General features: G+C 40.0%; 1 protein-coding gene across 1 annotated transcript in view; it reads left to right on the forward strand.

Moving 5' to 3' along the window:
• The first annotated feature begins 2,032 nt into the window (after nucleotides 1–2,032).
• ell (elongation factor RNA polymerase II) overlaps nucleotides 2,033–13,143 on the forward strand; it is a 35,282-nt gene continuing 24,171 nt past the window's right edge. Inside the window, exon 1 of the mRNA XM_027152207.2 lies at nucleotides 2,033–2,218. Within this exon, the coding sequence (XP_027008008.1) occupies nucleotides 2,084–2,218 (135 nt within the window). The 5' untranslated portion in view covers nucleotides 2,033–2,083. The remainder of the gene's footprint in view (nucleotides 2,219–13,143) is intronic.

Genomic DNA, 13,143 nt, shown 5'->3' on the forward strand with positions numbered 1-13,143 from the left:
TAAGCAACGTAATTTACTGAAACATTTACATTTCTGTCATTTAGCAGACCCCCGTTATCTAGAGTGACTTACAATTTATACAACTGAGCAATTGAGGGTTAAGTGCCTTGTAGCTTGGTGGACCTGGGATTTGAAATCATGACCTTCTGGTCAGTAGTTCAACAATTTAACCACTATAAATAAATTAGACTTATTACAGATTATATTATATTACATATTATAAACTATTTTAGAAATGACATTATTTACATTCACACTATTTATTGTCCAGTGTCACCCAAATGACGATGAGGTTCCCTTCTGATTCTGGTTCCTCTCAAGGTTTCTTCCTCATGTCCTCTCAGGGAGTTTTTCTTTGCCGCCGTCACCTCCGGCTTGCTCATTAGAGATAGGGATGGACATATAGTATTGTAAATGTTAAGTTAATCTTGTTTAAATTAATTTTAAACTTTAAATTTATATATTTACAGTATTTATTTATCTCCTTTTCTTCTTATTATTATTATATGTTTATTTCTTTTTCTCTCTCTTCTGTTTCCATACTTTACAGAAAAATAGTCTACCAATAGTCTACTAATATATATATTCCTTTCTTTAAAAAAAAAAATTCTACTTAATTTTCCACATTCACTGTTCTGACAAGTAAAATGAAAAAATAAATAAAAATAAAAAATACTATTGTACTTTTAATAAAAATAATAATAAATAAGTAATTAAAAACAAGGAGTGAATCTGAAATGTATATTTTATTCACTCATTTATTTTCTACCGCTTATCCGAACTTCTCGGGTCACGGGGAGCCTGTGCCTGTCTCAGGCGTCATCAGGCACCAAGGCAGGATACACCCTGGACGGAGTGCCAACCCATCGCAGGGCACACACACACTCTCATTCACTCACACACTACGGACAATTTTCCAGAGATGCCAATCAACCTACCATGCATGTCTTTGGACCGGGGGAGGAAACCGGAGTACCCGGAGGAAACCCCCGAGGCACGGGGAGAACATGCAAACTCCACACACACAAGGTGGAGGCGGGAATCAAACCCCCAACCCTGGAGGTGTGAGGCAAACGTGCTAACCACTAAGCCACCGTGCCCATCTGTATATTTTATCTTTTGTGAAATAAAAAAAAAGCTAAGTTTTCTATTATGGCTTTTAAAATTTAATTAATTCTGTGCTTTGATCATAAAGGGAATTCTTGTATTGTGGACTTTACATTGTAGAGTTTGATCTAGAGATGATGATGATGATGATGATGATGATGATGATGATGATTAAATTAATTCTGTGCTTTAATCATAAAGGAAATTCTTGGATTCTGGACTTTACATTGTAGAGTTTGATCTAGAGATGATGATTATGATGATGATGATGATGATGATGATGATGATGATGATGATTAAATTAATTCTGTGCTTTGATCATAAAGGAAATTCTTGGATTGTGGACTTTACATTGTAGAGTTTGATCTAGAGATGATGATGATGATGATGATGATTAAATTAATTCTGTGCTTTAATCATAAAGGAAATTCTTGGATTCTGGACTTTACATTGTAGAGTTTGATCTAGAGATGATGATGATGATGATGATGATGATGATGATGATTAAATTAATTCTGTGCTTTGATCATAAAGGAAATTCTTGGATTCTGGACTTTACATTGTAGAGTTTGATCTAGAGATGATGATGATGATGATGATGATGATGATGATGATTAAATTAATTCTGTGCTTTGATCATAAAGGAAATTCTTGGATTGTGGACTTAACATTTAGAGTTTGATCTAGAGATGATGATGATGATGATGATGATGATTAAATTAAATTAATTCTGTGCTTTGATCATAAAGGAAATTCTTGGATTGTGGACTTAACATTTAGAGTTTGATCTAGAGATGATGATGATGATGTCCTGCCAGGAATTTCCCCATCATCCTGAATGGTGGGAGCCTTGGATCCAAGCCACGCCCCCCCCCCTCCACCGTGTAACGCCCGCGTTATGAATATTCATTAGAAAACGCACGAGAGGTCTGTCGCGTTTCCGTGTAAGTGCGTTGAGCGTGTAAATGTTAGCAAGATGGCGGCGTTGAAGGAGGAGCAGTGTTACGGACTGTCTTGTGGAAGAGTGAGCAATGGCAGCAATATCTCAGTCTTTCACGTCAAACTTACTGACAGTGCTTTGAGAGCGCTGGAAGACTATCAGAGCAGTAAGGTAACGGCTTCCATTCTGTTTTCGGACCGTCATCTCTGCTGCTTTTTTATTTGTTAGCTCAGTAAATAGTTATCAGTGCTAAACGTTAGCTTAGCTACATAGCTACATACAGGAGCTATGATTATCCCTCCAGGCAGCTCCAGGCTCTTAGCAAGCGACAGGTATCTCTGACAGAACACTAACAATAACAAGTCGACGGATAAACAGGTTTATTCCTGATAAAACAAGATGGTGTTGGGAAAAACAAGTTATTTACAAAGAAATAGTAGAAAAGACAGTCATACAATCAGCACAACACAAACTGTATATGCTAAAAAAAAATGTAAGCTAGGTTGTAGTTAGCAGGCAAGCTAACGTGTATGGAAGAGAGCAGGTCTGAAGTTTTTAAATGGACCTCATTTAATCTGGGTATTAGTTTGGTTTAAACCTCAAAACAACAACAACAACTGTTTACCTTAAGCTCAAGAAACTTCCTTCCTTCCTTGATAGATAGGTAGATAGATGGATTTTATAGCTTGGCCTGATTTCCTGTGATGGTGTGAAAGTGAGTTTATTTTAATTCTTATTTCTTTTTATTCCATCTCTATTACAATGTCCCTTTAACACAGTCTAATGGGGGTGTTCAGTCATGTCATGTTATGCTATGAGTCTGTTTAAAATGTTCCTATGTAAATACCTATTTATAGAATGAAGGCAAAGCAAACCGTGTATCTAGTCAATAGTCGTTCATTCTGTTCTAGTGAACGATATTTGTGAGCTGTTGCTTGTATGGAGTTTTGCTCAAATCTATATTCCTGATGGATCCCTAGGCATGTTGGTTTGAGTCTGGATTAATGATGTCATGTTCAGGGGATGCTTTATGTGAAGCATAGATTAAGCAGCTGACATCATGACATGATGGTGGTGATGTGATCGTGTATCTGAACGTAAGAAAATGTTTACAAAAAGCCCCATGTTAGCAGCGCGGTGTGGTAAAAACTGTAACGCCACTCAGTTATTACTTCCCTGTATTATTAACAACAAGCATTTTTATCCGGCTTATTCTTTAAAAACAGGTTTAATCTTGTTAGCAGTTTGTATTTCTTAACATTTTTGCACGTCATAATCCGGTTCAAATGTATAAAGTCTTTTGGATCTGAACAACGTTCTGTTTGCTGTGACTCGGTCCAAAACGGCCGGACAGTCGGATCCATTGTGTTTGAACAGTGACACGATTGCCTATAGAACAGGTTGCACCACCCAATGGGTTTGAAATGAAGCGAATAAATTCAAATCCACTTTAATTCAAGAGCTTCAACAAAAATAGTGCATTAACTGAAATTACAGCTATTTAATACATATGTCCTCCAGTTTCACAAGCTAAAAACTAATCAGACACTTGACCGATTGGGGTCAGTTTTATGGCCTGGTGTTATTATTTCATGATACTTTAAGGTGATAAAACGTCTGGAGTCCTGATGTTGTATTTTAGCGTCTGTTTACTTGAACTCTTACTATGTGGTCCAAAAAAGGTGCCAATGAAAGTGAAAGAGGTCATTATTAAGCTGAAAAAAACAATACAGACCTACAAGACAGAATGAGCAGAGGCTTTTTGAGAGGCCAAACCAACAATCTGGTTCTCATAAAGAAGAAATGCGTTGGCAACAAAATCTGCAGTGCCAAAAGACCCGGAAGACCACAGAAGATAAACTAAAGTCGATTGAAGAATTCTTTCCTTGGTGAAGAAAACCCCCGTTCTGACATGTAGCCAGGTGAAGAACGCTCTGGAGGACGTCAGGGTATCATCATCAGAACCATGGCTTTGTGACTAAGCAAACCAATAACACTTAAGAACAGAACGGCCAGGTTAACCAAATGATGGGAGGAGAAGACTACAGAGAATGACAGGAAGTGCTCACGATCCACATCATCTGTCCAGCACTATGGTTGCAGTGTTATGGCATGGGTGAGTATGGCTGCGGCTGTAGTACAAGGTCACTGATGTTTATTGATGATGGAAGTAGCAGGATGTATAGAGCTATTCTGTCCAATGCTCAATGACTGATAGGACGGTGCTTCACAGAACAGGTGGATAATGACCCAAAACACATCGCTGAAGCAACCCAAGAGCTTCTAAAGGCAGTGGTCTTAAATGTTCATGTCAGTCACCTGACCTCAACCAAACAGGCAGATGGAGTTCAGCATTTTGTGAATGAAGAATGAAGTTCAGTATTTTGTGTCCATGAGTTTCCGGACTTCAGGAAGCCATTGAATCCGCATGATTTATTAAAAATAATTATCTTCATTTATAGTATTCATGTTATTTTGTCCCTCAACTCTTGAGTCTGTGAAAAAGGAAGGACTGTATAATCAAATGGCTATACAGTGAGGGGAAAAAAATGTTGATCTCTTCTGACTAAGAAACGATCAGTCTATCATTTTAATGGTAGGTTTATTTTAACAGTGAGAGACAGACGAGCTCTTAAAGGTAGTTCTCCTAATCTCAGCTGGTTACTTGTATAAAAGACACCTGTGCACAGAAGCAAGCAAGCGATCGATCTGATTCCAAACGCTACACCATGGCCAAGACCGAAGACCTGACCAAGGATGTCAGGGACAATATTGTAGACCTACACAAAGCTAGAATAGGCTACAAGACCATCGCCAAGCAGCTTGGTGAGCTGACAGCAGTTGGTGCGATTATTCGCAAATGGAAGAAACACAAAATGACTGTCAATCTCCCTCGGTCAATGACCCTCATCAGCTCCATTCGCCGTGTTTGGAGGAGGAGGAACGCTGCATATGACCCCAAGAACACAATCGACAACTTCAAAAATGGAGGTGGAACCATTACCCCTTGAGGTGTTTTTCTGCTAAGGGGACAGGACAACTTCACAGCATCAAAGGGACCAGGCCATGTACTGTCAAATCTTGGGTGAGAAACTCCTTCCCTCATTAAAAATGGATCGTGGATGGGTATTCCTGCATGACAATGACCCAAAACACATGCCCAAGACAACAAAGGAGTTTCTCAAGAAGAAGCATGTTAAGGCCCTGGAGTGGCCTAGCCAGTCTCCAGACCATAATCCCATAGAAAATCTGTGAAGGGAGCTGAAGGTTCACATTGCCAATCGAAACCTTAATGACTTGGAGAGGATCTGTAAAGAGGAGCGGTGCAAAAATATCCATATGTTTGCTACAAGAAACGTCTGACCTCTGTGGGTTTTGGGTACTTTTTTCACTAAAATGCAATTCAGTGTATAACTTTTTTTGAAATGCATTTTTCTGGAGAGTTTTGTTGTTATTGTCTCTCACTGTTAAAATAAACTTACCATGAAAAAGACTGATCGTTTCTTTGTCGATGGACGAACGTACAAAATCAGCAGGGGATCAAATCACTTTATCCCCCTCACCGTAAGTCCTCAATATTTTTAACTTGTTCAAACACTTATGAATATGACTGTGTGCTTCATTACAACCACACAAGTAGTACATCTTATATATCTGTTATAAAAGCTTGAAGGATTAGTATAACCAAGAAAATTATCTGTGAGGTTTTACTTCATTTCGTTCTCTAGAATTTCGTTCACCATGAAGACTTAACAAGAAATCCATAAGTATCTCTGCTGCTGTTTTCACAAACGATCACACGCACGTTTTATATATATAATAGTGTTGAATGTCGATCACGAGCTGAGCCACATCTAGTAAATTCAGTTCTGCAGCATTCCTGAATTCCATTTTTCATGTGACGGTGAAATAGTTTTGGCTATAAATACCTTTTTGTGTTCCTCACCTTGGCTCAGTGCTGTTCACTGGCTAGCTCTGGATCATGGAATAAGTGCATTTGTTCTTCTATTTGCCACTCATAATCTTGAGCGATTGACATTTACAGAGCCAGAACATCACACGTCTCTGTATCACGCATCTATTCAAGCTCAATCACTCCATCATGTTGAATCATGTGATAGGTTCATGTTCGTCCTGTATTTTCCTCTTGTCCACCACAGGCTTGAGACGTTTGTCCATGCGTCGTCCATATGCCCCAGAGGGCTTGCTCACGGAGCCTTTAGGACCTCATGATGGAAACTTACATATGTCTCTGTTTACCTCACACCCACTGGTGCAGCCAGTTCTTATAGGGCCAGTGGGCTGTCGGCTTCCCCACAAAGTCGCTCCCACCATTACTCTTCTCCCACCAACCGTACCACAGTAAACCTGCATCAGGTTCACTTGTTTTTGTTGTATTTGCCCTTTATGTAGTCTTGTCTACTCATATGGTGCAACACATGGTCCTGCAGAAACAACGTTTTTCCCCAGCGTATACAAGCTGGATAGAGAAATGGCAACGAAACCTCAATGAACTCTGTTTGCTCTGAGCTGTTATTCAGAGCCTCATCTGTGGCTACCTGGAGTCCTGCTAGTTCGTGCAGTCGCTGAAGCCATGCTTGAGTCTGATGCACCATGTAGTCGTTGCTTCTCTCAGAGCCGGGAAGTTCCCCTTCGTCCCCTCCGAATCTTCTGGATCCACCGTTCCCCTGCTGTCTCAGTATCGAACTAAACAGACCATCATTCAATCAAAGAAATGTTTTTATGGTTTGCTTTATGTATGGCAGTTAAAATTAGTAAAGTTTTTGTTGTCTGTGTGCATCGATGTAAAATTGTGTGCATAACCATCCTATAGTGTCCTGTAACTGTGGCAGATCAACAGTAATACCATCGTTGACTTAAAAGGGGGCGTGGCCAGAGTGTGCATCCTGTACATGTTGCATCATACAGCGTCTGTATCTGCAGTCATTTGCATCAGATGGAGTGTAATGGACTAAAATGAGTTATTAATAAAGGAAACATGTGCCAGGAGATACAACACAGTTTATTTGTGTTGATCTTAAAGCTGTAGACAAAATTTCTGACCCATCTATCATTTTTTCTTAGAACCGTGAACCTGCCGTGTCTCAATGCCCTGGTGTTGGTTTAGAAAACTGGCTTTTTGAATTCTACCATTGTTTACAAACTGGCTGCCATAACTTGTGTATTAAAAGGAGGATTGAAAGCAACATCTCCTTGATGGAAAGTCAGTGCTGAAACATCCCTGTTTTTATGGGTTTCAAGTCAGACTCTAAGGGTTTTTTTTACACCTGGTCACTTCATGCGTTTTCTGTGATCAGATAGCTATCCGATGGTAAAAAAAATCAGGTCTAAATGCCCTCCGATACGTTTTCGAGACGGATATAAATCCGATGGTTCAAACCCCTTCAGGAGGTGGTCTGGGACGCATTTCAGATGAAACTGGACAGGTGTAAATGAATGTGGTTGTTCAAGCCACATACATCAGCGCTAAACTCCTCCCAAACGGAAGTACGTCACTCGCAGGTGATCTTTCACCCAGGCGTCTCGTCGGGGCTTAAAACGCGCTGCTGCCACCAGCGAAAATGCAGCAAACTTTTCGTCTTCTTTTTGATTGCATTCTGAAAACCACATACACCAAAGCGTGTTCTATTTCAATTACCCCGGAAATGAGGTAAAATGTATTTGCATTTTGGGCGGGAGTAGAAAGATCAGATCGATATCTGATTAGCCGAGATGCGTTTATGTGGCCTGATGTAAATGGAACAGTTTTAACAAATCGGATCAGAGACAACACATGAAGTGACCAGGTGTAAAAAGGCCCTAAAACGTACTTGATTTCATACACAGCAATGTTTCTTTCTATGTCTCTTACACACACACACCCGCTTTCTCTTTAAAAGTGTTGTCATGAGCTGTGTCTAAACACTTACCTGACTCAAAGGTTTATTTAGTCTGGGGACTCCTGGAGTCTGTATTATATGTGGAAATAACCTGCTGACTTAAACTGATTCTGCGTTGTGTCTAAAACTTGTCAATAAGCAAGTTGATTATTACAACCTTGTGAAAATTTTTTAGCATGTGGGCGATATAAATAAAATCTAGATTTAAAATGAACCTATGTGGTGTGATGTCTTTACACCCCTAGTATTTACATGGGTCTAATAGCAGTTTAATAGTCTCCTGCTCTGTCGTATTAGATTTGCTGCTGCAGCGTTGCGTCTGCTGTTTGCCAGTAAACTTTAAGACTCGTTTAAACCGTTGACTTGATTGTCGATCATTTTGGGCTGGGTTAGGTTTAAAGATGAGGTGAGACCTGTAACCGCACTCTGACTGAGTTTATTAAAGGGTTTGTCTATGCAGCCAACAGTGAGCGCTGCTCAGAAGGCACCCTCTGCCCCAAGGTTAGCGCTTTGCAAGTGTGGTGTTGAGCATTCTGGGCTCCAGGCCCAGATAATAGTGACCTGTCAGCAACCCATTCAGATGACCAGGCAGAGTATTATATGGTGTCTAGGGTGAGAGAAACCTAGTTGGGCCTTGATTCTGAACATTGCTGGAGATCTGTGATGTTACCAGTTTTTGGAAAAATGCTTGTTTAGATGAATGAGATTTTATTTATTTTTTGCTCGTAAGGTAAGAATCAAGAGTTACACACAGTATGTATGTGTGGTGCTGTGTTCGAACACCTAGTCACCTTGGAATCAAGTGGTGGTGTATTTTACTGTACCAGCTGTCTGTCCTTCATACCTTCTCATCAGGACAGCACTAATACTGAGTGATGAGGAACCCTGGCAGATATTTTGGCTGAAAGTATGTGGACACCTGATCATCAAACTCGTATGTGCTCACCATTCCAGATTTATTTCCCATTTCCTGTTATAATAAGCTCTGCACTTCTGCTCTAAATGTTGTATTGGGACTGTGGGGAGTTCAATTAGTGAGATCAGACACTGATGTTAGGGTGTTGAGGAGACTCCAGGTCCAGTTCATCCCAAAGGTGTTCAGTGGGGTTGTCAGGGCTCTGTGCAGGACACTTGTGTTCTTCCAGTCCAGCTTTAACCTCCACACCAGATCTTCATTGAGCTGCTGCTTTGTGCAGAGGGACATCGTCGTGCTGTAACAGGGTTTGGACTCTTAGTTCCATCGAAGTCAATTCCTAAAGCTACAGCACAGAAAAACCTTCTGTCCAATTGTGTGTTAACACTGTCGTTGGAAGCACACAATTGGTTGTCATGTGTGCACGTGTGCAAATAGTGCAGAAATCTTCCTCCGATTTCAATTTTGCAATTTAGCAAATTGCGATAAATTATATAATTGAACCAAAAGACTGGAAAACTATCAGTTTCCATTATATAGAGTAAACTTTATAATCACTTTTATAATAAAAAATCATTATCATCATTAACATTGTTTGTCGTGTTAATTCTGACACCGTTGTAGGCCTTATTTATTCTTTATGGGTTAAAAAAAAAAACAGCCGGTCCACTGGAAGCATTTTGACTGGCAATTTTCAGGCAATATATTTTGGCGCCAACTCTAATTAATCTAGTAAACCGATGTTAAATCGTTAGTTGAACCGAACAGACAGCGATGGATAGAAAGTGAAGGATGAGACCGAGAGAATGATCACAGGGCTTCTAGGAAGCGTCCTTTTTTTAAGTTCTAGTTAATTAGAGTTTCCTGTCATGCTCAGGTGAATCTCCATTGTAGGGGGGTCTTCAGTGATGGAGCTCTGTCAGGTTTCTGTCCTTTTTGAGGTAATCTCCATATTTTCAGGGTCTTTTCTCTTCACAGTGTTGAGTCAGAAGAGGTTGCTGCTGAATGAGTGTCGGTTATTCCAGGAGGGTTTACTTTCACCTCACACCACCCCATCTTATAACTACAATACCCAAAATGCAGTGCACATATCATTATAAGACTCAGTGAAGTATGGCCTTTTCAGGTAATACTTCATGTAATATAATTCTATAACTCAAACCTAGCAACTAGCATTGACACACAAATTACCAGGCAAGACAGGAACCTGCCACTGTTCAGCAGCTCCAGTCGGTTGTTCTGGATTCTGATTAGAACCTGTGCCCTTCTCAGAGGGGCTTCTTTAGCTGCAGGTATATCGGGTAAGCTTTGCATGGTAGGTTTTATATTCTGGAAGAATGGATTGTATCATCCACACCTGCCATCATCTGTAAGCCAAATGACTGAGAGCCATTCTGCTTTAGGTGTCCAGCTGCCTCTCACAGCAGCCAGGTTCCAATCGTAGTGATCGTTCCAGTGTGAGCAGCAATGTTGGGATCCTGCATGTGGTGCATAACCTGCTGGGAGCTGGGAACTAAATCAGATACTGCAGAACAGTGACTGTGACTGTGGTTCACCTGTCAGCTCACCTGGCTGCGAGAACAAGGATATGGCTGCAGTTAGCACACGCTCATAGTCTGATCTCTTTTCCTTAAAGGTGGGGTGTACGATGTTTGAAAGCCAATGTCGACATATAAAATCACCAAAACAAACACGCCCCTAAACCAAACGGGTCCCACTCCTGTATTGGTAGCTCCGCCCACCCATACATACGTAACCCAGGTAACTAATGGAAAGAAATGTGTCTTTATCATAGCTGAAGGGAAGAACAATACGATTGCAGATAAACAAACAAGCAAAAATGACACAAGCATAATCATGTAAAGGACAAAGGCATATATTAGTTCTGTGTAACAAAGCAAAACCAACGTTACTCACCTATCGAGAAGGAAAAAAGCGCCTCGGCGTCTTAAGTAAAGTCGGCCGCATATTCACAGATTGGAGTTTCCCAAGTCAGTAACTCCTGAGCTAAAGGCTGTTACTATAGAAATAACTTTTCTATCGTAGTAATGTAGAGAGGCAGCTACAACCCAATTATCCTCAAAATCAGCTTTTCTCCTCAGTGCACAAAAATACACAAGTCTCTGAGAGACCGATTCTAAGGCACCGTCTGCAAAGTGCAAAACCCGAAAAGCGAATACTACAAAAACAGTCAATAACTTCACTGTAATACACTGTACTGTCACCAAACTCAGCTCACACATCACTGATGTCCTGATAGTTATACTATAACACTTATTTGGGGGAAATGTCTTTTACTTTTGGGGGAATTATTTTCATATTTAAAAATTATACAAAGACATTTCCCAAAAAATAAGTGTTGTAATATAACTATCAGGACATCTGTCAAGGTTTTTTAAGGTCGTTAATGTGAAATAGATCTGTTGATGTATGTGTGGTTTAGCTAACATTTAGAGAAGTAGCTGAATCAGAATCCGATTTATCGACCAAGTGTGTCGACACACACAAGTAATTTGGTTCCAACAGCCATAAATAACACTATACTATACAAGAAAACAATTCAGACGATGAGATACAATATAGACAGGATGAGTATAAAATATGAATATAAAATATGAATATAGAATATGAACGATCAGTTATGTACAAAAAGTGTGGGAGTGCAAATAACAATATTGTACAATATTATGCTTTTTGTGCAATATACAGCAGCAGTAGTGTGTAATATACAGATGATGTGATGACTGACAGTCCTGCTAATGCAGCACTTATAGATATGAAGCAGTGAATATAATTATGGTGAGTTGTTGATCAGGGTGATTGTCTGGGGATGCTGTCTTTATTAGGGATGCTTCTAAAAACGGTCAAAATGGTATTTTAGCTGAAAAAGGAAACTTTGTTTTGACCTAAAAAGTTAAATAAGGTTCAAACAAACATCAGCATCTCCTGGGTTTCGCAGCCTGCCACACAGTTATTGTTTGCCGTGTGTCCTTGTTGTATCCCTGCTGAGACTGCTCCGTGGCCTGCAGGGAAAACACAGGCTTAGTAACAAGCTGGATGTTGGTTTTAACACAGGGTGGGGAGGTGGCGGTAGACAAGACTAAATAACACGGTTATTTATAGCGTTTATTATTCACCACATTATCAATGTGTCTCTTAGCCTCACAATCAAGACGCAAAACGTACTCTTTATAATCACGCAAATAATCACGCAAATCACGCAAACACAACGTCGACTCTAAAACGTCCCAACGACTCACGATGTCAATTCTCTAATCATTCTAGAAGACCTGAGCAATTGAGATAATTAATTTTGGAAGCTTCTGAATGAATTCTACCATCAGACATTAGATTACACAGACGGGGGAATGAACTTCCCCTGGACGTCCAAAAAAGCTGAGTCGCTGGTCTTGGTATGATGTGAAAACGTACGTCTTCCTAAAGTACTTAAACTAGCACTTGTTTCGTTAAAGCAAATCTCTGTGCTTTTCTTGCCGTATTACACCTACGGTATGCTTAGTCTGGAACCCAGTGAACCAGTATTGATGTATTTATTGATCGAGACTTGAGAAGCACAAAGGGCACCCTGATACTTTGGGAAAATCCAGGCAATTCAGACGAGACCTCCGAAACGAAACCGTAGACGTTTTCAAGTCGGCTTGCAAGGTAGCAAGAGCATCTGAAGTGACCTACGCAAGCGACTCCTTTTAACCAGAAGATCATCAGCCTGTCATGATCTAAAGCATAGTGGTTTCAGCATCATGATGATGTAGCAGCGATTTGCTGGAAAAGTCTTTTGGTGCGCTTCAGAAAATAGAAGATTATTAACAACTAACTACACCCATCCAGGGTGGGAAGACAAATGGCAACAAAGGCAAGAATATTGAAGGTGTAGGGGCTTAAACTATACAATTCATTCCACGGCTCAACACTTTCACTGCTAGCTCCGTACAGCTGTACGTTTGCGGTATCAGCACCAGAGTTTTGTACATTTTAATTGCAGATATATTCTGTATTTTGCATTATTCAGTCTTTACGCTATAAATAATTCACCGTGGCTAACAGCGAAGCTTCAGCTTCGGTCGTGACTCCCTCATGAATGCATAGTCATGTAGATTTGGTTGTCTCAGTTTCATTTAAGGGCCTAAACGGATCACACAATTTAATTGTTTAGTTTTGGTTTATTGTACGTTTTAATCAGTTGTAAATGGTAAGACATTGTGGACATGGATTTTAAAAAAAATAGTGTAAAAAAAATAGTGTAACGTGAAGTACAAATTTTA

Source organism: Tachysurus fulvidraco, chromosome 2, assembly GCF_022655615.1.
Source record: "Tachysurus fulvidraco isolate hzauxx_2018 chromosome 2, HZAU_PFXX_2.0, whole genome shotgun sequence".
Lineage (NCBI taxonomy): Eukaryota > Metazoa > Chordata > Actinopteri > Siluriformes > Bagridae > Tachysurus > Tachysurus fulvidraco.